General features: G+C 46.8%; 1 protein-coding gene across 1 annotated transcript in view; it reads left to right on the top strand.

The window, feature by feature from the left end:
- Window positions 1-27,342, top strand: part of FGD3 (FYVE, RhoGEF and PH domain containing 3) — a 120,207-nt gene that overhangs the window by 47,729 nt on the left and 45,136 nt on the right. Inside the window, 7 exon segments of the mRNA XM_054076500.1 lie at window positions 15,873-16,015; window positions 16,018-16,042; window positions 20,897-20,991; window positions 20,993-21,070; window positions 22,647-22,848; window positions 22,851-22,897; window positions 22,899-23,243. Of these exon segments, the coding sequence (XP_053932475.1) occupies window positions 15,873-16,015; window positions 16,018-16,042; window positions 20,897-20,991; window positions 20,993-21,070; window positions 22,647-22,848; window positions 22,851-22,897; window positions 22,899-23,243 (935 nt within the window).

The following is a 27,342-nucleotide window of genomic DNA, read 5'->3' as shown; positions in this document are numbered from 1 at the left end:
AGCGTGCCCCGGGTATCGGACGCGGGTCATGAGTGCTCATTCCTATTTTGAGGAAGGGTGAGCGGTGACCTGGGAGAGTACTTCAAGGTCAGGAAAATCCTAGGGATTTTCTTCATCCCTGTGTGCTTGGAAATTGACAGAAGAGCTCTCTCAAATAGGATGTGAATCTGTTTATTAAATTAATGTGAAATGGATTTATTCTAAGCCACTTAATTAAATCTAGGGGGACATGGAATTCCTTCAGGCTGTGTGTTTGCTGCTGGTTTGAAGTGTGTCCAGAGAGAAGGGATGAACTCTGTGGGGTGGGGTGGCAGTGCCATACGTGGAGGAGTTTGTGTTGGAGCGCTGGCAGGTGAGGGGTGGGGAGAAAGTAGTCCTGGCCTTAAAGAAAACGAAGAACTGAAAAAGGTCAGAAGAAACGTGTTTAAGAGAACAAAGCCGCACATCCTGGGATCTTTGTACATGGCATGTTTTCTGCTTAGGACAGTGATGTCCAGCATTAGGTTACCTGTTGGCTCAGTCACCGGATGAAGCACAGAGGGAAAACAGTACCATGCTCTCTTCACTGATTTCAGCTTCATTTGAAAAATGTTTTTCACTCCATCCGTGTTGTTTCCGTGGTGTTGCTTGTGGTTTTAAGGAGTTCTTAAGAAGAATTGGTTGACAGCCTCCATTTAAAGCAGGTCATGTTTCCATCCTTGCAGAATTTGCATTGTTTGTGGATCAAAACCCACAGTTCCATGGACAAAAGACAGTTGGGCTGTACAAATTCAGAGTCTTCCTGCTGAAAGCAACGGCAACTGCCATCCTGCCCTCACTCCTGTGATCTGCAGTGTGTGCTCGTGTGGTGAGGACGGAGTTCTGATGAAGAAAGCAGAGTGACGTGAGGCCTGAGAACATGGGTTTTAGAGTCTTACCAGCTTATTAACATGGTATCAGTGGCTTCAGCGGTGAGGGGAAGACAAGACCTGGGATTTACTGGCGGGAGAAGAATTGCTTTGATGGATATGGACATATCCATTGCTGCACGTAAAGTACTGCCCATCATTATTAGGGGAAGAATAAAAATGTATCCAGTATGTGAAATGCAGCCAGTGTGACTATCGACTCTCTTTGATGTAGAGGGCGTTGGCCATCAACAAAAGGAATATCTCAGATAGGACCTGCAGGAACTGGGATGTTTTGTCACCAGCAGCGCTGTCACAAGGCTGCTGGCTGCAGACTGCATGATGGCATTGGCCCAAGAAGGGTTTCATGCTGCCAGATCTGCACAGTTCATGGGTTAAAATTGTCAAGGGAAGTCAAAACAGGGGAAGAATTCAAATATATGTTTTGGAGAGATGAGATTAACGTACCTTTGGCACAAGTTAACTTGTAATTATAATAATAATGAGAATTAGACTTATGTGAGTGAATGAGCTAGTGAGCGCCACCCAGGGCTACCAGATTTCACATGGTTTCATTGAGGCCTGGATGATGGACTGCATCCAAAGCAGTGAGACCAGCAGGGCACGGGAGGGAATTCTGTCCCTCTGCTCCGCTCTGGTGAGACCACACCTGGAGCTCTGTGTTCAGTTCTGGAGTCCTCAGCACAGGAAGGACATGGAGCTGTTGGAGGAAGTCCAGAGGAGGTCACGAAGATGATCTGAGGGCTGGAACACCTCCCATTCGAGGACAGGCTGAGGGAGTTGGGGTTGTTCAGCCTGGAGAAAAGAAGGCTCTGGGGACCTCACAACTTCCCTGGGCAACCTGGGCCAGTGCCTCACTACCCTCACAGGAAAACATTTCTTTCTAATATCACGTCTAAATCTTCCATCTTTCAGCTTAAAACAGTTACCCCTCATCCCTGCAAACAGTAAAATGTTGGCTCTCTTTTGGTTGTGGAGGAGTGCTACTTGTGGGAGTTCTGTTTCTGCTTAAGAAGACTTCGCTGTATCAAACTCTTTAAGGAAATTCTCCTTTTCATTTGGGAAAGAGAACATTTGAAAACTCTCCAGGAGTGATTTCTACTTCTCCCTCCCAATTTTAACTTCCGAATCAAGTGAGAAAAGCGGGTTAAGTGCAGGGTTTGCAGTGCATGATACAGAATCTTTGTGTGTAGTTAGATCTGTTCTTGGGTAGCATGAAAATGTGAGTTGAACTGAAGTAGCCAAGGCACTAGTAGTGGCTTTGCTTTGCTTGTGTTGAAGTTTGGGGGGTTGGGTTTGTTTGGGTTTTTTTTCCCCTATTCTTTTCATTTCTCCTAACTTCAGGAATGCACTAAACTCGAATGAGGATTTTTAACTTTTCAAGAATCCAGGAATGCAACTGTCTGTGACCGAATTCTGGCAGAACAGTGGCAGATCCTCGGTGGTTAACGGTGCCCCACTTTTGAGATAAAATGTGTCAGTTTGAGGTCTCTTGTTCCCTGTGATACACAGGCGGTGCTGGCAGGTCTGTGGAGGAGGCAGCAATTGCTGAGCTGCTGAAACTAAGGGTGCGAGGCTGGTGTGCGTTAGAATCACAGAATCATGGAATAGTTTGGGTTGGAAGGGACCTCAAAGCCCACCCAGTTCCACCCCCTGCCATGGGCAGGGACACCTCCCACTGGATCAGGGGCTCCAAGCCCCATCCAACCTGGCCTTGGGACGCTTCCAGGGATGGGGCAGCCACCACTGCTCTGGGCCTGGTACCACATCCCTCCCGCCTGGAGTCAGCATCGGAAGGGAAGGCAGGGAGTTGTTTCAGTTGTTTACAGGTGTTAAATGTTTACAAGCGTTTCTTCCTATTGCTTGCTGACTTCTGGAGCATTTATTGCTGATATCTGTCTGATGATGTAGTGTCAGGTGGAGTATGGATCTGTACCTAGTAAAATGGAATGAAAAAACTCCCCATGCTGCTCGATAGCTGGTCCCACACCAGGCTGATGGTCTGCACCTCTGTTAAATGGTGCCAAGTGCTGCCCATAGGCAAATTAAAATACTAATTTCTCCATCGATCTTGCAAGGGAAAGCATGGGAAGGTTAAATGGGAGCAGAGTGTTCCACATTGTTGCTGGTTCTTGCACACTCACGCTGGCCTGTTACAGGCAGATCTGCCATCTACTCAGTTTGATACCTGGCTATAGCTTGTGATTGTTACTGTTTGTTGTCTTAATGTCTGAGTGTTTTCAGTGCATCATCTGCTTATTCCAGGGAGTTCCCAACTTTGTAGTCTCCTTTCTTCCTCAAACAAAGAAAAATTAGACATGGGGGAAAAAATGACCTTCAATTCAAGCCAGAATGGATTTCTAGACCTCTTCACTCAGAATTCTCCCTGCCATGACTCAGATCACAGGGAGGACCACGTGGCTGAGTGCTTTCTCTGTGAATCATAGAATCATAAAATCACTAGGTTGGAAGGGACCCACTGGGTCTTCGAGTCCAACCATTCCCAACAGTCGCTAAACCATGCCCCTCAGCACCTTGTCCACCCATCCCTGACCCTTTCTGTGAAAAATTTTTTCCTGATGTCCAGCCTGAACCTCCCCTGACGGAGCTTCAGGCCATTTCCCCTTGTCCTGTCCTCTGTCACTTGGGAGAAGAGCCCAGCTCCCTCCTCTCCACAACCTCCTTTCAGGTAGTTGTAGAGAGCAATGAGGTCTCCCCTCAGCCTCCTCTTCTCCAGGCTAAACAACCCCAGCTCTCTCAGCCGCTCCTCATAAGACTTGTTCTCCAGCCCCTTCACCAGCTTTGTTGCTCTTCTCTGGACACGCTCCAGAGCCTCAACATCCTTCTTGTGGTGAGGGGCCCAGAACTGGACACAGTACTCAAGGTGCGGTCTCACCAGTGCCGAGTACAGAGGGAGAATAACCTCCCTGGACCTGCTGGTCACACCGTTTCTGATCCAAGCCAAGATGCCATTGGCCTTCTTGGCCACCTGGGCACACTGCTAGCTCATGTTCAGTCGCTGTCAACCAACACCCCCAAGTCCTTCTCCTCTGTACAGCTTTCCAGCCACTCTTTCCCCAGTCTGTAGCACTGCATAGGGTTGTTGTGCCCCAAGCGCAGGACCCGGCATTTGGCCTTGTTGAACCCCATGCCACTGGTCTCAGCCCAGCGGTCCAGCCTGTTCAGATCCCTTTGCAGAGCCTCCCTACCCTCCAGCAGATCCACGATTCCACCCAGCTTAGTGTCATCCGCAAACTTACTTGGGGTTAATTCGATCCCCTCATCCAGGTTATTGTTAAAGACATTGAACAGGACTGGGCCCAGTACCAAGCCCTAGGGGACACCACTTGTGACTGGCCTCCAGCTGGAGTTAACTCTATTGACCACCACTCTCTGGGCCCGGCCATCCAACCCGTTTTCAACCCAGGAGAGTGTGCGCCTGTCCAGGCCAGAGGCTGACAGTTTCTGAAGCAGAATGCTGTGAGAAACTGTGTCAAAAGGCTTTACTGAAGTCCAAGAAGACTCCATCCACAGACTTTCCCCCATCCAGTAGTCGAGTCACTTTGTCATAGAAGGCAATCAGCTTAGTTAGGCAAGACCTACCTTTCATGAACCCATGTTGACTGGGCCTGATCACCTGGTTCTCTTGCATGTGCTTTATGATAGCACTCAAGATCGGGTTCCATGACTTTTCCGGGCACAGAGGTCAGACTGACAGTCCTGTAGTTCCCCGGATCCTCCCTGCAACCCTTCTTGTAGATGGGCACAACATCAGCCAGCCTCCAGTCCAGTGGAACTTCCCCAGTCAGCCAGGACCTCTGGAAGATGATGGATAGGGGTTTGGAAAGGACATCCGCCACCTCCTTCAATATTCTTGGGTGGATCCCATCTGGCCCCATAGACTTGTGGGTGTCGAGCTGGGCAAGCAAGTCTCTAACCGCCTCCTCTTGGATCATGGGAGCCTCATTTTGCTCCTCTAACGCCTGGGTTTGTACACAGAGGGAACAACTTTCCTTGCTATTAAAGACTGAGGCAAAGAAGGCATTAAGTACCTCAGCCTTGTCTTCATCCCTTGTCACTGTTGTTCCTTCTGCATCCAATAAGGACTGAATGTTCTCCCTAGTCCTCCTTTTCTTATTAATGTATTTGTGGAAATATTTTTTATTATCTTTCACAGGCTTAGCCAGTTTGATTTCTAGTTGGGCCTCAGCCCTCCTGAGTTTTTCCCTGCACGATCTCACTTCCTCCCTGTAGTCCACCCAAGACGCCTGCCCTTTCCTCCAAAGCTCATAGACATTCCTCTTCTTTTTGATATCTCTCAAGATCTCCCTGCTCAACCAAGCTGGTCTTTTTCCCCCCGCTGGCTCCTTTTCCGGAACACAGGGATGGTTTGCTCCTGAGCTGCTAGGATTTCATTTTTGAAGAGCGCCCAGCCCTCGTGGGCTCCCTTGTCCTTAAGGACTGTCTCCCATGGGACTTTGCCAAACAGCCTTCTGAACAGTCCAAAGTCTGCCCTCTGGAAGTTTAATGTGACTGTTTTGCTAACCCCCTTCTTAATCCCACCTAGAACTGAAAACCCTATCATCTCATGATTGCTTTGTCCCAGGCGTCCTCCAGTCATCACATCCCCGACAAGGTCTTCTCTGTTCACAAACAGCAGGTCCAGGAGGGCATGTTCTTCCCTCCCCAGCACAGCGTGAGCTCTCTTAAGTGTTGCTCAGGTCAGAGTAAGCATCCTGGCTGCATCCACTGTGCTGGCTGCTGGACATGGGCTGAAGGGCTGGATGCAGTCAGTATGTGGTGGTTTGGGGCTGTTCAGAAAGGTTTATTCAAGTTCTGCTCATACAGCTTGGTTTTGACCTAGTAGGTATTGATTCCCAAGGGCAGGACTTTCTTTGATCTGTCTGTAAAAGATCATTGAACACCTGGGTTGCAGTGATGGTAACAGTCTTCTTGCAATGCGGTCCATCTCCCTGGGGAGCACAGCGACTCCTACCCCACCGTTCCTGATTCCTAATATTCACATGGTGGTGACTCCTAAATCAACTTGTTTGCATCCTCTCTGAAGACCAAAACTACTTGAATTGGAAGCCTTTGCCAAATTATGGTGCCTGGGAGTCACCTGTGACTGCAGTCCTCTGTGGGTGTCTCCAAGGAGAGCTGTCACTGTTGAGCACAGGAGGTAGGAGATGTCGCTAACACAGGCTTTGCACGTGTTTATGGATGCTAGATTTGGGGAGTGGTGGAGTGTGTGTGACACTTTTTTCCTGTTGTCCTTTCTCCTTAATAATGCAGCTTTGCCAGCACGCATGCATTGTGTGCGTTTTCTCCATCAAGAAAAAGACAATATGGAATAATAATGCAGAAATTTCATGAAAACCAGTAATTATCGAAGCAGGGACTGCCATACAGTAAATGCTGTTTTATGCAATATTATTCTAAACACAAATATTCAGATCTATCCTGTGCAAGTAACATGGTTTGTATTTATCCATATTAGCTCTGCATTTATATGCATTTTTGAGATCAGTGTGATATGTATTTTCTTTAGAATGAAGATATAGCAGCCAGTCACAAGGACTTTATTCTTTGTGTTTGTCCTAAAGAATTTCTTCAGTGCTTGCAAAATACCCTTGTTTGCACATTTTGTAGCCAGGCAGTAGATGAAAGTATGATGACAGGAGAGATGAAATAGTTGCTGCAGATACAGTAAATTAACTGGATTTCTACTGGGACAGCCACAGCCAAGTTCAATTTACTGCAGCTCATTCCTGTGTTACAGCCTTGGAGCTGCTGTGGGTTTCTTTGGAGCTTGCCAGGTTGGAGTCAATAGAAAGGATGCTTTCTACTATCCCACATCCACTCTGGGATCCAAAATACTGAAGCCAGTTCAGTGGTTTTCAGTCTCCTCTGATTTATTTATCTGTGTGTTGTGTCCATGGAACATCTGTTACCTTTCCAGGTTCTTTTCCTTGCTCTCACTTTGGTCCTTAGAGACCGTGGTTCATGGAGTGAAGCAGCGTTGACCTAGGCTGAGGATATGTCAGTGCAAGGGGAATAATGCTTGATGCTTGGTTCCTCCCTCTGCAAAGTACAGAGTGTGCTTGCGTTTTCTGTGGGCGGTGGGAGTGCCACGGAATTGGGCATTGAGAGCACCCAGCATGAAGCGCTTGCGGAATAACCTGCAGGCTATACCTGTGGTGTGAGTCTTGGGTGGGAGCAGCGTGCAGAGCCTGCAGCTGTGTAGCTGGTGGTGAGGATTGTGTTTCTGTTTAGCTGGTAACCAGTGCTGGGTGACATGGACCTTTGGGCATCGTTGTGGGCTGCCCAAAGTCTTCAAGAATGATATCATTTGCAGTAGCCCTGTGGGGTGGTTCTGCTAGAAGTTGAGGCGTAAGGCAGTAGCACAGAACTAATGATGCTTTTCCTTTAGCCTCCTCATGCCATACAAGCTTCTAAAGGCTTCCCTGAACTGTGGTTGCCATTGCGGCCCCTTGTTGGCCTGATGTGCAGCAAAGGATACCACAGCGATCTGTTTGCTCTGAGCCAGTTCCTGCCCATGTTCAATGTCACCAGACAGAAAGAAACTGTTTTCTTCTGAATCTTTTTCTCAATAAAGTGTTCCTTAATTGAGAAAGAACCATTTACATTGTTTTTTCATTACACTTGTATTAAATTGGAAAAAACAAAAATTCTTATTGTAGATGCCAGACCAGTATATATGTGTCCATTGCTGGAGACAGTCCGACCAGGTCCTGTGCAGCCGGCTCCGTGGGACCCTGCTCTGTGTCGTGGGGTTGATCTGGATGATCTCCAGAAGCCCCTTCCAACCTCAGAGGCTCTGGGGCTTGTTCATTTTCTGTAAAGACAGCAAACTTCAGGTGAGGAGTTATTAATGGCAATAACTGCATCCTCAGCCAGTTTCCTGATGACACCAAACTGGATTGTGTGCTGTTGACACACTGAAAGGAATGGATGGCACCAGAGGGACCTGGACAGTCTGGAGAGGTGGGGCTGTGAGAACCTCACAGAGTTCAACAAAGCCAAGCATGAAGTCGTGCACTTGGGTCAGGGCAATCCCAAGCACAAACACAGGTTGAGCAGAAAATGGATTGGGAGCAGCCCTGAGGAGAAGGACTTGGGATGCTGTTGGAGGAGAAGATCAATGTGAGGCAGCAACATGTGCTTGCAGCCCAGAAAGCCAAAGCCATGGGACGAGCAGGTGAGGGAGGGGGTTCTGCCCCTCTGCTCCACTCAGGTGTGACCCCACCTGGAGCCCTGTGTTCGGTTCTGGAGTCCTCAGCACAGGAAGGACATGAGGATGTTGGAGCGAGTCCAGAGAAGGCCGCAGAGATGATCTGGAGACTGGAGCACCTCCTGTTTGAGGACACGCTGAGAGAGTTGGGGTTGTTCAGCCTCGAAAAGAGAAAGCTCCAAGGAGATCATATAGTGACCTTCCAGTACCTGAAGGGGTAGAAGAAAGCTGAGGAGGGACTTTTTACAAAGGCATGGAGTGATAGGATGAGGGAGAATGACTTCAAATTGGAGGGGGGAAGATTTAGACTAGACATTAGGAGAAAATTCTTTACGTTGAGGGCAGTGAGGTCCTGGCCCAGGTTGCCCAGGGAAGCTGTGGCTGCCCCATCCCTGGAGGTGTTCAAGGTCAGGTTGGATGGGGCCTTGAGCACCCTGATCCAGTGGGAGGTGTCCTTGCCTGTGACGGAAGGGTTGGAGTTAGATGATCTTTAAGGTCCCTTCCAACTCAAACCATTCCATGATTCTGTGATTTTATGCATTCTGTTGTCATTAGTTTGAAGGAAAGGATAATTTACTGTCCGTGTTGGACAACGAGAGTTTACTCATTGCCACGTGTTCCATTAAGGAGATTCACAAGCACAGCAGCTGAGCAGTGTGAGAGTCTGATGTGGTGCTTCTGTCATTATCAAAACAATTTAATGAAAAAAGGAGAAATGAAGCATCTGAAGCCTTTTGCAATGATAGAATTGTAAATGAAAACTGTAATAGAGACTGGCATCTGGCTGGTTCTCACGTTGGGGTAGCATAGTCTTCTAAATCACTGGAAGGCGGGCGGCGTCATGCTTCTCATTTTTTCCTTGTTTTTCTTCCCACCTCAAAACCAGTCGTAGGAATTGCAGCTCTGCCCCTTCTGGGACTGAATCCCCCCCGACAGGAACTCGATCCACTGAGGTAATCTGAAAGGAGCAAATCAAATTTGCATTGGCGGGGATAATTTGTGTCGAACTGGTACAAAATCTCTATTATGTTCTCACAGTGGTGAATGGATCTGGAGGTATGGTTCCTGTGCTGAGGCAGTACGGATAGGAAATCCTGGGAGTCTTATTAGCTTCAAATATGTTATTCCATTTGCATAATCAGTCTAGTTAGAAATCAAGACTCTCTCATCATAATGAATAACCTGTTAACTGTTGAGAGAAAAACAGCAAAAAAAGAGAAAGCTCTGTCCCCATCTAAGAGGGAGTCATCAGGGATGCTGGATAAAAGTGCTGCCTGCATCTTGGAGTGCCAGTGCGTGCATCTTCTCAGGGGAGAGGCCCTAGTGCAGGCGTCTGATATCAGCAAAGGCTCTGAGGTTGTCAGGTAGAGAGAATTGTAGCTTTAACTTAGGAAATCCACGAGGAAAATTCGTTTGTAGTTGGAACTGTGTATGCCTTCAGCCCTCTGAGCCATTTCTGCTGGTGTCTGAGGACTTTGTGTGTAGGAATTCAGCCTAATTTTATACAGGGTGTTCCCTTCATGACGACCAGGGATGGTATCTGTGTGAGCATCTTTCTGTGGTGCACAGAACATCTAGGCTAAATATGGAGACCACAGCCAAACTGAGTTAATAACCAGAGAGTCCCTTCTCAGGGGTGAGACGGCACTTTGAACTGACATCCAAAGCAGTATGACCAGCAAGGCGAGGAAGGGTCTGCCCCTCTGCTCCACTCTGCTCTGGTGAGATCCCACCTGGAGCCCTGTGTTCAGTTCTGGAGTCCTCAGTACAGGAAGGACATGGAGCTGTTGGAGGAAGTCCAGAGGAGGCAGCAGAGATGATCCGAGGGCTGGAGCACCTCCCTTTCGAGGACAGCCTGGAGAAGAGAAGGCTGTGGGAGAGCTTAGAATAGCTTCCAGTACTGAAAGGGGCTCCAGGAAAGCTGGGGAGGGGCTCCTGATCAGGGAGTGCAGGGATAGGATGAGGGGTAACAGTTTTGAGCAGAAAGAGGGGAGATTGAGATGAGATCCTAGGAAGAAATGTTTTGCTGTGAGGGTGGGGAGGCCCTGGCCCAGGTTTCCCGGAGCAGTGTTGGCTGCCCCATCCCTGGAGGGGTTCCAGGCCAGGTTGGATGGGGCTTGGAGCCCCTGATCCAGTAGGAGGTGTCTCTGCCCATGGCAGGTGGGTTGGAACTCAATGGGATTTGTGGTCCCTTGCAACTTAAACCATTCTATGATTCTATGATTAATTTGGACATGTCTTACCAGATCTGGTCCCAAACTTCAGAAATATAATTCCAAGACTCAAGTGACATTTATGCAGGGGTTGCAGGCAATATTTTCAATTTAAAGAGCTATGTTTAATCTCTTGCTCCAGTGGTGGAGGTTATTCTCACATAAGTCAACTCTGAAATTTATCTGTAGTTTTCTGAAAATCTACGCTCCCTGCTCCCCTGCTCTTCATAGAGGCATTCAGTAACACTAGGGGATAGTGGGCATCAGGTCGCCTCAACTGTAAGGCACATCTTTTATAATTTAACAAAATAATAGTAGTAAAGGCTACTAAAAACTCATCCATTTGAGGAAACATTCAGCTGACTGTTCCCCCCAAATGACATCACTGAATGGTTATGAGTCTGGGTTAAAATAATAATCATATAATGGGTTGGATTGGAGGGGACCTCAAAGCCCATCCAGTTCCACCCCCCTGCCATGGGCAGGGACACCTCCCACTGTATTAGGTTGCTCAAAGTCCCATCCAACCTGGCCTTGAATACCTCCCTGGATGGGGCATCCAGATTCTGGGCTGCGATGGGCATGTTGTTGCACTGACATAATTACTGATGAGTGCCTGTGTCAGTCAGCCATGGAGATGAACGCTAAGTACAGACTGATATTCTCCATGGGGCTACAATATATAAGCAAAATAAGAAAGAATTCCTTTGCTACAGGTTTGTCACACAGTAGCTTTGAGAGCTGCCGCTTGGCCAACACAGACTAGCACACATTTTGGTGAGGACATTGGCCAGGTCGGTGACTTTCCAGTTTGTTGTTGGAGGTCAGGTAGCTGCATTGCGGACACAGGAACAGAGATCTGAGCTAGAAATAAAAATATTTGGATGAAGCCACAAGGGAGAGCACACATGGATAGTTTTAAAAAGCCCCCAAACAAAACCAATCCATTAGCATCCACCTAAACTCAAACAGAGTTTCAATTAAATTCAATTACAGGTTTACTAGCCAAGACGTAATTACATACAGAGTCTTCCACTCCTGGCACTGACCTGCATCCAGTGCTTGGAGAACGGAAGTGCACAGCAAGGAGCTGCTTCCCTGCTGCCCCTCATCCTTAGAATGCACTGTGTGGGGCTGGGAGGTGTCCCTGGGACAGGGGAGGAGATGAGTGCCTTTGGACAGAGAGGTTTTGGTGTGCCCCCCGACATCTGGGGTGGCTCCAGTGGCTGAAGGAGGCCAGAGCTGGGCAGTGTGACCAGCCAGGGCCACAATGTCTGTGTGGTGGGAGCAGAGGCTCAACTTGGTTTAAGAAGACAACAGTGTTTTTTTTCCCCGTCACTAATAACCTCAGAAGATGGAGGTGAGTGATCACTGCCTGCAGCACTGCATCCTGTTCCGTACAGGGAAAGAAAATGTATTTTTGTTTTGGGTATTTAATGCGCTTATTGTCAGGACTGATGGGGAAGGTATTCTGCGGTGGTTTATTTTGGGTTCTTTCTCATTTTCCTTTTAAGTGAACATGCTTTTATTCTCTTTAATACTTTTCTGGTTGCTGCTTCCACTCCTATAGCCCCTCCGGCATCCCCAGGGCCAAGAGCTGGTCCTCGCTCCCATACAGCTGCTGTTTTCTTCCCTTTGCTGCATTTTCCATGAAGGTTGGCTTGGTAGCCTGCTATAAAATCATAATAAAATAATAAATACCACTTTTTTTTGGCTATAGAGAAATTAATTCCCATAGACTCCATGCTGGATTCTGTCTTTTTTCTCCTGGAAGGTTTTTTAAATTTTCTCTGTCGGCAGAGAGTTGATTTGGTCCTGTATTCCATTTTGGCAGACATTGTCATTCTTACTCTGGCAAAATGTGGAATATCTGAATGGTCTTTTATGAAAAGAGTCTAACACTGCCCCACACCACATTCTGGTCTTTGAATTGGAGAGACGTGGGTTTGACAAATGGGCCACTTGGTGTACAAGGAATTGACTGGATGATTGCACTCAAAGGGTTGTGGTCAATGGCTCAATGTCCAAGTGGAGGCTGGGGACAAGTGGTGTTCCACAGCTGTCAGTTTTGGGACTGGTGGTGTTTAACATCTTTGTTGGAGACATGGACAGTGGGATTGAGGGCACCCTCAGCAAGTTCACTGATGACACCAAGCTGTGTGTGCAGCCGACACTCTGGACTGAAGGGATGGATCCAGAGGGACCTGAACAGGCTGGAGAGGTGGGGCTATGAGAACCCTATGGAGTTTCCACAAGGCTGAGGACAATGTGCTGCACCTGAGTCAGGGCAATCCCAAGCACAACTACAGCATGGGTGGAGAATGGATTGGGAGCAGCCCTGAGGAGAAGGACTTCGGGTGTTGGTGGGTGAGAAGCTCAAAGTAATGGGCGCTTGCAGCCCAGAAAGTCAAATGTGTTCTGGGCTGCATCCAAAGCAGTGGGACCAGCAGGTGAGGAAGGGGATTCTGCACTTGGGCCCTTCACTTCCCAGGGGACTTGTAAAGCAGCCTTTAGAGCAGTGGGATTTTTTTGGTGTCTGTGGCCCATCCCTGCTATTCCTGACTGCTCCTGCATTCACATTGACCTGCATCTAAGCAGAAGGCTTTTTAAACAGAGCTAGCATTCTCTTCCTTCCTACTTCAGAAACATTCAGGCTTCCGAGCTGTCCCCATACTGTGTGTTGTGCTCCTGAAGAATCTGAAACATAAAACCAAAGAGCTTTTTTTCTGCAGCCACGCAGCAGCCTCCTGTAACTTTGGAAGCTTCTCCGCTGGCAATTGCCACGTTTCTGTTCTTTGAGTCACCCAACCCGCTGGTGGTAGGAAGCGAGGTGGGGGAGGTCAGTTCCTGTGAGCACGGCGTTTTATGCTGTGAAATGAGAGCTGCGACGGGAGCTGGTCTTCTTTAGTTTTGGTTGTCTTATAGCTGGAGGCAAATAAGAAAAAATGTGGGGGTCTCTGCTGGAACACAGGTAAGTGTTACACATCTCCTGGGATGTAGAATTACCACGCACACCAGACTCTCAATTGCTTTCAAACATAATGAATGATTCTAGAGGAGGCCACAGTGATGATCCGAGGGCTGGACCACCTCCCATCTGAGGACAGGCTGAGAGAGGTGGGGTTCTTCAGCCTTGGGAAGAAAAGGCTCAGAGGAGACCTTAGAGCAGCTTCCAGTACTGAAGGAGGCTCCAGGAAAGCTGAGGCGGGGGGGGGGGGGGGGGCTCTGGATCAGGGAGTGTAGGGACAGGATGAGGGGGAAGGGTTTAAAGCTGAAAGAAGGGAGATTAAGATGATGTTTTCAAACATAATGAGTGATTCTAGTGGAGGCCACAGAGATGATCCAGGGCTGGAGCACCTCCCATTCGAGGACAGTCAGGAGAAGAGAAGGCTGTGTGTGACCTTAGAGCACCTTTCAGTACTGAAAGGGGCTCCAGGAAAGCTGGGAGGGGCTCCTGATCAGGGAGTGCAGGGATAGGGATGAGGGGTAACAGTTTTGAGCAGAAAGAGGGGAGATTGAGATGAGATCCTAGGAAGAAATGTTTTGCTGTGAGGGTGGGGGAGGCCCTGGCCCAGGTTTCCCAGAGCAGTGTTGGCTGCCCCATCCCTGGAGGGGTTCCAGGCCAGGTTGGATGGGGCTTGGAGCCCCTGATCCAGTGGGAGGTGTCATTGCTGGAAAGCCTTCCATTTGCAGGTGTTGGTTTACCTGCTGAAGGACACTTTCTGATATCCTGCCCTGTTTTATTTTCTAGAATTAGAGCTTTTCCCTTAATTTCTCGCCATGCTGAGCCACTGTTAAAAAGGAAGAAATGTCAGTCCTTTCCCTACAAAGGTGGCCCCTCTCGGCACTGCAGTTGCTGTCCCAGGGAGCTCTTGGGTTACCACAGCTCAGACATGGGCTTAAGTGCTTTCCGTGATGATGTGTTTGCAAGAATCTGTTAATCTGCTCTAATATTCCACTCTGCTTTCACTGCGTTTTCGTGATAAATGAAACTGTATTTGAATAAAACATAGCACTTGTAAATTCCTGATTTCAGCTGGCAGGATAGTTTAATAGTTGCTTTCAAATCGGCTGAAAAGCTGATTTTATGGTAGAAATGTTAACGAAGGTTCCACAGCAACGACTGGCAGCTGGAATTCAAGGCTTGTGTATTTGGGTGTCAGAGATCAGTAAATAGATTTGTGCCATCTGAATATTTTCTTGTCAGCAAAATTCACTTTAATTGTGGTTCTTTTAAAAAAATAAATCTGTATTGTTGTGGAAATACCTGCATTTGGAGGGCAGCCCCCAGTTCATCTTCCCAAGCGGTCTCTGCAGGTCGGATTGCAAAGTCTTTATTCAAAAGGTCTCATCCTGATTTAATGCTATTAGTATAAACCCTGGGTAATTTAGTTGATGTGGATGGAGGTGTTTGTCAGTTCAGGTTTTTGATCTTAATAGAAGTCTAGGCAGAAGCAGGTGTTGTTCTTGAACATATCACAGGAAGCGGGAGGGTTCTCCCAATTCAGATGAATGCTTTCCGTGTGATACAGGTCATCTGTCGCTCCAGCCAGATGCTGGTAATTCCAGCTCATCTGTTTTAAAGTGGGAATACAGAAAGAATAGTTGTTGTGTTTTTCTTTGCCATTTTTTTATGGATTAGTGTTCAAATGTCTACTTTTGTAGTTTTCTGCTCCACAGAACTGCTGGAGGTGTATGCGTGCAGGTGTTCGCATGCAGCAATTTTAAAATCACAGTCCTTTTTAAAACTCCTGTTTGTTGTGCCTTCTCCTGGCACACTGGTGGAGCTGCTGTGGCGGTTTAATGCAGCTGCGGGCTTGCCGCAAGTCCAAAATATCTGTAATCAAAAACCACAAAGTCCAGTGTATGATCTGTGGGTTTATCTCCCCAGTGCCTACAGAAATTAATCAAGAATGTAAAATTAAAAGACAAACACACTAATCACTTCTTTCTCTTTTTTCCCATTGGATCATATCTTAATGGCATTCTAGACTGAAGGTGTTTGAAGGAATGTTAGTGTTCTATGTAAGGAGAAATAATAGCAGCAGTGAAATGCAGACTGAATGCTTGGGTCGCCTGCAGGAATGGTGCTTGTACCTATTCCCCAGAAAAGGACACATTTCTAACTCACTGTTACGTAGGTGTATTTTACTAAATAACACCATGTGATGTGCTGGGGCACTTGTGTTCTGTTTGGAGAAATCCTTCTGAAATGGTTTTTATTTTTTTGTGTATAATCTTTCATTTTGGGGAGTCCATAGTTAACAAATAAGTAATTAATTAAAGATAGAATTACAGGCGTGCTGTCTGTCTTACCAGTCAGCTAGTTTGACATGACCATTAGGGCTGGATATATTGTATAATAACTTGTGAGTGAATCACCCATCTTCTACCTCCGAATGTGGATGGGTGATCTAGTGCTTCTAGAAGTAGTAGAGATTTTCTTCAGGATTAATAGAACGCGATAAATACTGATTTTTTTTCCCCTTTCCTCAGGTTGCCCTTGTTCTCCTTTTCAAATCAAATGTCACATTGACTCCAATCCGGCATTGGAAGCCTGTGGGGAACTGCAGCACATCAGCCCAGCACAATGTATCCATCAAACTGGAAGGAAGCCCCAAAACCAAACCTCCGCTGGCGCAAAATGCATCCTCTACAGAAACCCCAAGGCAAGTGGCTCTGTCCTGCTAGCGACTGTGCAAGTGTCTGTCACATGGGAAGTGTCAAGGGTTTCATGAACTGATTTAATTCTAAGTCACAGCGAAGGGGTTCTTTTTATGTTCTAAGGTTCAAGTACCTCTGGTAAGATTTTCTCCTCTCCATTTTATCCAACGTTGGAGAACCTCTTGGGAAAGCCTTTGAGAGGGGAGAGCTTAGAGCAGCTTCCCATACTGAAAGGGGCTCCAGGAAACCTGGGAGGGCCTGTTGATCAGGGAGTGCAGGGACAGAACGAGGGGGGTGGTTTTCAGCTGAAGGAGGGTAGGTTGAGGTGAGGTCTTAGGAAGAAATGTTTTTCAGTGGGGATGAGGTGTCCCTGGCCCAGGTTGCCCAGAGCAGTTGTGGCTGCCCCATCCCTGGAGGTGTTCAAGGCCAGGTTGGATGTGGCGTTGAGCAACCTGATGCCGTGGGATGTGTCCCCGCCCATGGCAGGGTGTTGGAACCAGGTGGGCTTTGAGGTTTCTTCCAACCCACACGATTCCATGATTCTATGGTTCTATGTGAGAGTAGCACGTGGGCTACTCAGAGCCAAATAGATGGCAATCCCAAGGTATGGTGGAAGACGAGCCAGGAAGAAGGATGTTCCAGCTGATCTCCGGGCAGGTATGCTGGTCTCCTGGGGCTTTTCTTCCTAAAACTTGTTAATGCTAAAAAAAGACTGCGGTAAATTTCTTGTAAGGAGGATAAGTTGTTTTCATTGTAAGCCATCAGTGAAATGCTGTGTTGTCTCTGTCAGTTTGTCAAGTGCCTTCACTGCCACCATCCTGGTTCAGATGTTGTCTGTAATGAGTGGCTTGCATTAAGGTAATTGCTGATGCAGAAGCATATATTGTTTGAGAGGCATTTGGAACAGAGGAGGATGAGCCTGCAGAACATACTAAGTTCATAAACCAGATTTTTTTTAAGCCGTGTGTCCCTGAGGTAGACAATCATCTTCACGTGCGAGAAAGAACAGAGCCATTTGGGCGTGTTGTACAAACCGAGTCTCTGCACCACCGCCCGCTCCTGATTCCAGTGCCAAATGAAAGCAAAGAAAGCCTCAAACTGCAAAGAAAGCATTGGGTTTTCTCATTCTGGAAGTAGACCTTAAATGTTAACTTACTCTACTACTTCATGCTTGAAACCTCTCATGGAGTCTGGATTTTCATGGAGCGTTTACCTTGATGTATCAGTTGTCTGCGATTAGGTGGACAACTCCACAAATGATGTTTAATCCCAACAATAAAAAGGAGTAGCAGGAGTGTCTGTTCAGTGAGGAATAGAACTAATTCAACTGATATAGACCTCTTTTCTGTTGCACTGTTTTCCAAGTGCTGAGGATGTAGCCTGGTTTCTATACATAAGGATTTCAGAACGTTGGAGAGAACCAACTTAGCTTGATTGGAATCGTGTTTACCAGTTATCCAAGTTGATCAGTACAATCCATTTCCAGCACTGAGACAGGAGCTGCTTATTCTTTCTGGGGCTCACACATATCCACACTACCTCCTCCCATGACAGCTGTAAGGTTAGAACCAAACCAGTCTGAGTATCTCACTAGCTGGGCAATGTTCAGAAAAGGATGAAATCTATTAATGAGGTGAAATAAACACATGAAGGGAAAATGCCTTCTTCGCTAGTTACTCACGCTAATACATTTATTGACAGAACTCACTTTGTTGAGCCTCTTGATGTTACTGTATAAAGTAGTCCAAGAAGAAACAGGAATTCCTATGAAAATTCCCATGAGAGACTGTTGCGTGACACCCAATACTGGAAAGTCAGACCACCCCGTGTAACAAGACCAAGACAGCTTGGCCAAAGCTTTAACTCACTCAGCGTTCTGGATCTTGCTGTTTGTCTTCCTGAAAGACGCTTCTTTGTCATAAATTTTGTCATGCATCCAAAGCAGTTGGACCAGCAGTAGGGCAAGGAAGGGGATTCTACCCCTCATGAGACCCCCAACCTGAAGCCCTCCCATCCAGTACTGGAGTCCTCAGCACAGGAAGGACGTGATCTGTTGGAGTGAGTCCAGAGGAGGCAACGGAGATGATCCAAGGGCTGAAGCACTTCCCATCCGAGGACAGGCTGAGGGAAGTTGGGGTTGTTCAGCCTGGAGAAAAGGGAGGTCCTTCTCCAGGGAGACCTTAGAGCAGCTTCCAGTACTGAAAGGGGACTCCAGGAAAGCTGGGGAGGGGGTCTTGATCAGGGAGTGTAGGGACAGGGTGAGGGGGAATGGTTTAAAGCTGAAAGAGGGGAGATTGGGATGAGATCTTAGAATGAAACGGTTTACTGTGGGAGTGGGGAGGCCCTGGCCCAGGTTGGCCCAGAGCAGTGGTGGCTGCCCCATCCCTGGAGGTGTTCAAGGCCAGGTTGGATGGGGCTTGGAGGCACCCTGATCCAGTGGGAAGTGTCCCTGCCCATAGCAGGGGGTTGGAACAGGATAGGCTTTGATGTCTCGTCCGACCCAAACCATCTCATGATTATCTGTGAAATAATTTGGTTATTTCACTTTGCTTCTTTATAATAAAACTACTTTTACAAAGTGTCTGCGGTTAGCTTATATATGATAGTAGAGACCAATATGTCCAGTACTTGGCAAGGAAGAGAAGATGGCACAGTTTTTTTGTCTTCGCTTCAGTTGACTGTAGGTTTGCAGTGCCTTTTCCCCCGGTGGAGTTCATTGGTCTTCTGTTACTGGATGGGCTGCGTATACAGTAAAGAAAGGAGAACACATCATGGCTCTCTAGGAAAATGAAACTGTCAAAATAAATGATTCTATGACTCTGTGAAGAGTCTTTTCTGGCCGGATGAGCCAGATGGTTGCTTGGATACTTTTTTTAGGTTGTTTTGTTCTTGCAAGGAGAAAATGTGGCCGGGCACTCACTGATTATGCTGCATGCAAGTGAAAAGCCGGCGTACACAAGAGAGCGCTTCCCCATCTCCTTTCTGTGCCAGGTGATTTTCTTTCTCTGCTTATCTGTTCCTGCTGTGTAAGGTTAGTTTTGTGGCGCTCTTTTCAAAATTGAAATGGAACACCTTTGTTTTAAGACAGGAATTCCAGATCTTTTAGGAGACAGGACACATTAGTCCTTTTATTACCAAGAGTCCCATTAAAGCTCAGATCCTTAGAAGATTTGATATTATTCTTTGGTGATGAAATAAAGCTGGCAGTGTAGGGTAGTTTAAAATCTGACATCTACTCAGAGTTCAGAAACTCTTTAAACGTGCTTCATCTGTGCCCTCAGACAGCGAACATCCATAGCTGGAGCAGGGGATGCATCTGAGCTGATCATAGAATCATTGAATGGTTTGGGCTAGGAGGGACCTCAAAGCCCACCCAGTTCCCTCTCCTGCCATGGGCAGGGACACCTCCCACTGGATCAGGGGCTCCAAGCCCCATCCAACCTGGCCTTGAACCCCTCCAGGGATGGGGCAGCACCCACTGCTCTGGGCAACCTGGGCCAGGGCCTCCCCACCCTCATGGGAAAACATTTCTCCCTCAGATCTCATCTCAATCTCCTCTCTTTCGTCTGTAAACTTGTTCCTCTCGTCCTATTCCTGCCCTCCCTGATAAGCTCGGAACAGATGCAGAGCCTTCTGCCAAGCAGGAACAAGGAGAACTGGGTCTTCAGGTGCATGTGCCTCAGTTTAGCCAGCTAAATAAAGTAACTCTGACATTCTATTCAGAACAGTTGCTAATTAAAGCTCCATTACAGTGTTAATCACATTATGCTGATATGCCATATGGACCATTTAAAAATGGAAATACTTCCAATCAATTGTTCTTGAAAATGTTTCATAAAATACGTATTTAGAGTTTCCTCATTTCATGTGTGAATTCTTTGGATAGTCCAGAGCGCAGGAGACACTTGGCAGTGCAGCTTCAAGTAACATGCGTGCTGGGAGGAATTGGCGCAGGTTGGTTTTCCTGCCTTCCAGTGTCAGGTTTGCCTGTGTTGGGTTTGTGAGGTTGCTTTTGCTGTATGAAACTATAACAGTACGTGAACCTGTTGCCATGGGTTACTGCTTGCGCATTTTCAAAGCCGTTGACCTTCTGCGATCAATAGAAAGTCTGAATAAATTCTTTAAAATTACATTTCATTTACATTACATGTTTTAAAAATACTGTATTAAACTTTGTCCCCTCACCTCCTAGTGAATCCTTAAGGAGAATATGTACGTTCATAGAGCGAGTGTTTTATTTATATCGTATATAATGCAATGTAGAGCCAAAAGAGGAAGGAAACTTATGAAGCCCACACCACAGAAGAGATGGGGGAGGGAGAACGAAAGGAAGAAAAAGTTCTGCCTGTGGCATTTTCGATCAAGAAAGCACAAAGCACTGAAATCCATGGTGGGGTTTGGTATTTGGTGGTTTGATTTTAGGTTGGGTTGGGGTTTTTTTCTCCCCACACCTCCCCAGTGTAAGAGATTCAACAGAGTACCCGAGTGTTGAAAAGTCATTGGGAGGGGACAGGCGTCAGTGTGATGGAGATGGTGAGCACGTTTTGCAAAAACCCAAGTGAGTGAGGCTGTGCATCCTGTTTAGTAACAAGGAAGCGATGAGGTTCTGTGAACCGCTCTGTTCATTGACGTGTCTGATATGGCTGTAGAAATACAAAACAGCAGCCTGTCGTTTTTCTCTAGCATAGAGCAGTGCGCTTTTGTGTAAGAGACACTTTGGGGCTGCATTGGGGCAGTTTATCAAGGCCAGTGAAGGAAGGGATGTTCTTTGTTCCACACTGAGTGCTTGGATTTTGTTCCAGCTAGGATAAAGAAGATGGAGATTGATCATCCCCTTTTTGCTCATCTCTTGTGTTAGGTACCTCCTAAGCCTGTCCATCTCAAACCTGGGCAGGAAAGAATTCCTCCTGCACCTTCTCGACCTTTGCCAGCTGATCCCAAGTCATCAAGAGAGCTTAGTGCCTGGAGAAGAAGAAATAACAATATCAGCAGGAGTCAACACCCTCATTGAAAAATTCGAAAGTATTAGGTGAGTAAAGCTTTACCAGCTCTCCTCTAATCTCTCTTTTCTGCATTTTTAACTTAGAATATAACAATAGAAAACATTAATTGTAATTGTCCTGTAGAAACTGCTCTCAGGATGCTTTCTACTGGAACTGCAAAACTTGACTAACTAAATGGTTCGTGTTTATAATAAAAGCACCTATTCAATAACTTTTTTAGTTTGTAAGGAGCTAAGAGTTGCTGCACCTTGGTACACGTTACACTAGAAATCAGCAGCCCAGAGTCTGCTTTCGGTATGTTGAATTTGGGCTGGTTTTTTGCATTATAGGAACTTGGTTACTGTGGTGCAAAATAACCTTAGTTTTCTGTCTAAGGTTCAGAAAGCATCAAGCGTGCTGTTAGCCTGCTTCTCAGAGGCAAGAGAGAGCTAAACTACAGGGTACTGGGAAACAGTGTCAGCGTAGAACAGGCATTTCCTCTGAAAGTTTACATACAAGGTATTAAATAGGATAAAACAGATGTATATTGCTGTTAAAAACCAACGTGTTTTACAAACACTTAAAAGTCTTTCTGAAGACCAGATGTGCCAGATGGAGCTAAGTGATTTTTTTCATTAAGAGGGAGATGGAGTCAGAGTCACTGTGAGTTATCACCTGGGTTGAGTCTGGGACAAGTGTTGTTCAAAAAGAGAAAGTACTGCCTTCTTGTGCTTCAAAACTGTCCTCTGTTGTGGCAGAAAATAACTTACCCTTTGTTCTGTTAAAGAAACGTGAGCTCCTTTTTAATAGAACGACCAACCAAAAGCTGCTTTTAAAAGAAAGAGTAATAGATCATGGAATGGTTTGAGTTGGAAGGGACCTCAAATCCCAGTCCAGTATCTAATCCCCTGGCCATGGGCAGGGACACCTCTCACTGGATCTAGACCTCCCCAACCCTCATGCAAAACATTTCTTCCTCAGATCTCATCTCAATCTCCCCTCTTTCAGCTGAAAACCGTTCCATCTCATCCTATCCCTGCACTGCCTGATCAAGAGCCCCTCCCCAGCTTTCCTGTAGGCCCCTACACTGCATTCTTCCCTTCCAAACCTTCAAGCCTTACTGTTCTTCAGAGCACTGTGGGGAAATGTTGAAGATCTGGGATTCTAGTGGTGCCATATCAGTAGAAACGTATGGCTGTGGGTGGGATGGTTTGGTTGGAAATTGTGGGGTGGAATATTTTTAATAAATTAGTTTAATTAATATTATTTTTCCTGTGAGGGTGGGGAGGCCCTGGCCCAGGTTGCCCAAAGCCGTGGTGGCTGCCCTATCCCTGGAGGTGTTCCAGGCCAGGTTGGATGGGGCTTGGAGCAACGTGGGTCCAGTGGGTGGTGTCCCTGCCCATGGGAGTGGGGTGGAACTGGATGGACTTTAAGTTCTCTTCCAGCTCAAACCATTCTATGATTCTCCTACACCTCACACACTTGCCTCCTAGGATTGCTAGGGGCACGTCAGAAATTCAACTGGAATCAAATGACTCTCAGGCTCTCTGTCTTCTGTGGCACTTCTGAAAACTTTGAGTGTTACTATGATCTGACGGTGTGTACTTTCTCTTCGACCACAGGCAACCCTGTACATATTCTTCAGAGAAACCAGCTAAATTTAGCTCTTAAGATGGAACCTGGCCTGGACTCGTCCAAACAGCCGAGCTCGTGTGACTGTGACACCTTGCCTTCCAGTGGCTCTTCCACAAATGAAAGAAGTGAACCGGATGAAAACGAGCCAGACATACCATGCAGCACAGATCTATCCAACACAGACATAATGAAATTAAAGAGCTAAGCATAGGTGATAACAGAAGCCATGAAGACTGTACTTGCTGTGACTGTGAGCAACGAGCCCTCTGGAGAGCTCGGCAGTAAAGACACAACTGCAGAACTGACTGGGAATGGTAAAATTCCCAACAGAGACAGTGGCATTGACAGCCCTTCTTGTAGCGTGGCAGGGGAAGCGTTTCCCAGCGAAGAAGGTGCAGAGCAAAAGAAGCCCAGCATGGCTGGGAACCCAGGGGAGATAGAACCTGACAGAAAGAGCACCAAGCCTTCTTCCACGGAGCAGAAGAGAGACTCCACACAGGATGAAGACAGTGACATTGATGAAGGAAGCAGTGAGGAGCAAGAGACAGCAGAAGTGCCAAAGTTAGAGTATTTGGATGTAAACAAGGTAATGTAGTTTGTTTGTCAGTGCTCTGAAACCAGTTTGTGACTGGTTAGAGATACCTTGCACCCCTTCAGACATTGTTTGGGGGTTTTGGTTGGTTGGTGTTTATTTAAAGGATCATGACAGTCAGTATAACGTCCTGCTTGGTGCAGGTCTGACTTTGTTCCTGACCTAGGTTGGATCTTTTAGAAGGGTTCCCAGTGTTGATTTCGTATAAACTCACAAGATGTTTCATGTAAGAGAATGCATCATAGCCATAGGTAAGCTGTTAAAATCAAAGCGCTTTTGGATGGTAGAGTCTCAGACCTTGTGTTGCTTGTTTGGATTTGTTTGGATTCAGCTTCTAGTTGTTGGGTGGTGGTGTTTTCAGTGGGGCTCTGTGATACGTGGTGGGGTCTGAATGGATGCATCAGGGCCCCGGCACCCTGTAGCCCTGCAATTCTGTCAGTGCCTCTGCTGCTCGAGTGTACAAAAGTTGTGCTGGGGATGGTCATATCCCATTACTTGTCAGCAAACTGTAATTAGAAGAAATTCTCTTTGACTCAGCATAATGCAGTCCAGTCTGTTGTGTATTTGCTGCAGCTGTACAAGATTAATGACAGACTCCTTTGATTATCTGTTTATCAAGACAGTTATTTTTAGAAATCATGATGATAGAATGGGTCAAATTCTTCCAGAAAAAGAAAACAGAAGATGCTTTTGACTATAAATGTCTGAAATATGACCCAACTTTTGTTTGTGTTTGGAGGGTGTTCTGGTTTTTTCTTCGTTTCATTCACCCCCCTCAGAATGCAATAAAGTTAATGTACGGGTTTTTTGTTTGATTATTTAAAGAATATGATGAGCAGTAGCAACTATTGCAGTGGCAGCCAGAGACACTGCGATGTTCGCAGCTCAGGGTGGTGCAGATCGAGCAGGTCTGTTGAACTCACCGAGTGTGTCCTGATCTTTGTGTGTTGAGAGCTCGTCCCCTTGGAATGTGGCAATTAAAACGTGTTCAGATAGCTACTGGGTCAGATCAGGCAGAGACTGCTGAAGGTTGACCAACACTGCACGTGGGCCAAGTGGTGTGCAAGAAAACTCTTGTCTAAGAGCTGACAGGTACAGATGCAGAGCACAGTCGGGCTCTGTGGTGTCCTTTTTTCCCAAAACAGCCCAATGGGGGCAAACATACCAATAGGAACAGCCCCAGACTTTCTCTTTTGAGTGCATCACTGTTTATGCTGTCATTCTTCCTGCTGCTTTCTCTCAAGGCTCAGTCCGGTGTGACTAGGACTCTCTCCTCCGTTCACACTGTGTAGATGCAGCCTTTGTAGCCTCCCAGTGCTTCACTGCTGGCGCAGCTGCGTCTGCCGCTTCGGTGGATGTGGAACCTGCCAGGTGCTGAAGCAGGGTTAGCCAGAGGGGCCACAGACTAGGAAGCAGTGGAGGCTGCATGAAACAGCTCTGTTTGGCCAACCCAGCTGATTTCTGTAGAAATTCCTGGGGGAGGATGTGATCTTGTTAGCCTTTGGCCAGTCTGCAGTCCCAATCTGGCAGCTGGGATGGATGCAGGAGGAGAAACTATCAGCCTGTCCATCTCCTTGAGAGCCGGGAAGGAACCCTTGGCTGTGGCACTGGGCACACTGAACGTACCTGGACAATGGAAGGTAGAGGTACAGGTTGCCTTGGGCTTGTGCAGGAGAAAATCCATGGCAGTACAAGTTGGGGCGATCCAGGGCAGGATGGCAGGGTCTGTGCTGCCAAAGGAGACCTCTGACTTCTGTGTGCAAGAATTTCATGGGGACGTCAGCAGGAACCATCGTAGTGATAGAGACTCCAGATAATGGTCTGTCTGTTAGCATCAATGAACATGATATCTAATCCATCCTATCATTTACTGTCTCATCTACATCTACTATCCCTTCTGTAGTCAGCGGGTCAGATGCTTGTTCACGTCTCAGATTGGCAGCAGCCCCATTGCAGGGCTTCTGGCCTGCTGATGTTGGTTTTCCTGTACACGCAGACACACACTATGTCATACTTTATATTATTTATATTCATGGTATGTGCATATGTGCAGCTGCATTGTTATTTAAAGATCCTTTATTAGTTCCAACATGCTAGCAAGTAAATAATGCATTAAATTAAAAAATCTTTAGAATGGTAATGAAATTTATTCCATCTGCCCTGCTTTCTGCTGGGTAAAATTCTAATCATGGAAGGAATGGAAATTAGTTTTTGAGCCTTCTGCAAGGAAGTGAAAGAGCATCATGTGCCTGCTGCTTTGAGCACCTGGGCTGTAGCTTCCTGTGCTGCGAAGTCAATACCTGCTGCTTCCCCTTTTGCATCTTCCACGTCCCGCTGCCAGCCTGAACTGTCCTAGCGAGACTCATTGGAATCATGGATTGCCCTGAGTTTGGAAGGGACCCACAAGGATCATCGAGTCCAACTCCTGTCATAACGTATGGTCTTTGAAGGACAGCCATAACATGCTTAGGGGGCTGTGCCGAGTGGTCTGTCAGCAAGCGCATTGGGCACAGCAGGAGTGAAATACATTGACAAGAATCATCAACAGCCTAAAATCTGGTGTAGAGTGGAAGACTAAAGTGTTTTTACATTTCTACACCAGTTACATGCCTGGGAATGGCACATTGTTTTTTCCAGGGCTTCATTAGTCAGGTTAAATAGTCCTTCACTGGTGAGACTTACAGACTCCAATAAGAGCTGTTAGCTGTAAGGAATATAATCCATATAAGACTTTGCAGATTTGTTTTTACTTTTCCTTTAGAAACATTGACCAGCAAATATCTCATTCATAGTGAACTGACTTATGCTCAGGGTTTCTTAAAGCTGTCCTGCCATGGCACAAAAATTAAGGTTAGAAGAATAGCAGTGCCTCATGCTTATTTGATCTGCTATCAGGTTATAGTAGAGTGCAGAGGAGGCCACAGAGATGATCTGAGGTCTGGAGCACTCCTCCCATCCGAGGTCAGGCTGAGAGAGTTGGGGTTGTTCAGTCTGGAGAAGAGTAAGGCTGGGAGAGACCTTTAGAGCAGCTTTCTACAGGACTGGAAATGGGGCTTCCAGGAAAGCGGAGGAGGGCCTCTTGAGCAGGAGCTGCAGATGGCAGGATGAGAGGGAATGGCTTTGAGCTGAAAGAGGGGAAGATTGAGATGAGATCTTAGGGAGAAATGTTTTGCTGTGAAGGTGGGAGGCCCTGGCCCAGGTTGCCCAGAGAAGCTGTGGCTGTCCCATCCCTGGAGGCGTTCGAGGCCAGGTTGGATGGGGCTTTGAGACACCTGATCCCGTGGGAGGTGTCCCTGCCCGTGGCAGGGGGTTGGAACTGGGTGGGCTTTGAGGTCCCTTCCAACCCAAGCCTTTCCATGATTCTATTATTATGTGATTTCATTTAAAATATGATGTCCCTTGAAAGGCAGATATGTTCCAAGTGAGTACCAAACCGATGCTTCTCTGCCGCAGCAGAGACAGCAACTGAACATGGAGTGGCTCTGTAAAACAGAGCTCGAGCTGGGAGTCTGTTCAGCCCTTGTTTGGTGTTTAAGCAGATGTCAGTGAGTTATTTTCAAATATAAACTGAGTTGCAGATGGTGAAGGTCAGGAGGTTAAAAAGCGCCTGTGCTATGTAAAGATTTACTTCTGAGAACAAATGTATTTGGTTGGAAACAATTCTTTTTCAAATTCTGAAGTCAAACAAATCAAAGGATGCGCTGGGCAGCTGGCATGCCAGCCTGGTTATGTCAGTGCCTTTCAGTCAGGCACTTCCGCGCCCAGCAAAACTGGCAAAGGAATCCTCTCTCATAGTTATTGAATTTTGAATGGCCAACGATCCATTTCATTTTATGCTGTAATGGTTTGCTTGTACCAAGCTCAAAGCTTTGTTGTGCTGTCATTTTGTTTTCTTTCTACTCAATATTAATATATATCACATGAAGAAATGGAGCAGGATGTTGTGTGGCATTGGAATAGCTTAGCAGAGTCCTTGAGGTTGCTTGAAATAATTTGAGAAGTGGGCTAGGCAGAGTAGGTGTCAAAGCTTCATCTATGGCATGTTTGCCTGTATCCAGGTTTGTGCCTAGAAGGAGAGGGATTGCTTTAAAGG

This window comes from Cuculus canorus, chromosome 11, assembly GCF_017976375.1.
Source record: "Cuculus canorus isolate bCucCan1 chromosome 11, bCucCan1.pri, whole genome shotgun sequence".
In the NCBI taxonomy this organism is placed as follows: domain Eukaryota; kingdom Metazoa; phylum Chordata; class Aves; order Cuculiformes; family Cuculidae; genus Cuculus; species Cuculus canorus.
This window is presented reverse-complemented; position numbering and strand designations above follow the sequence as displayed.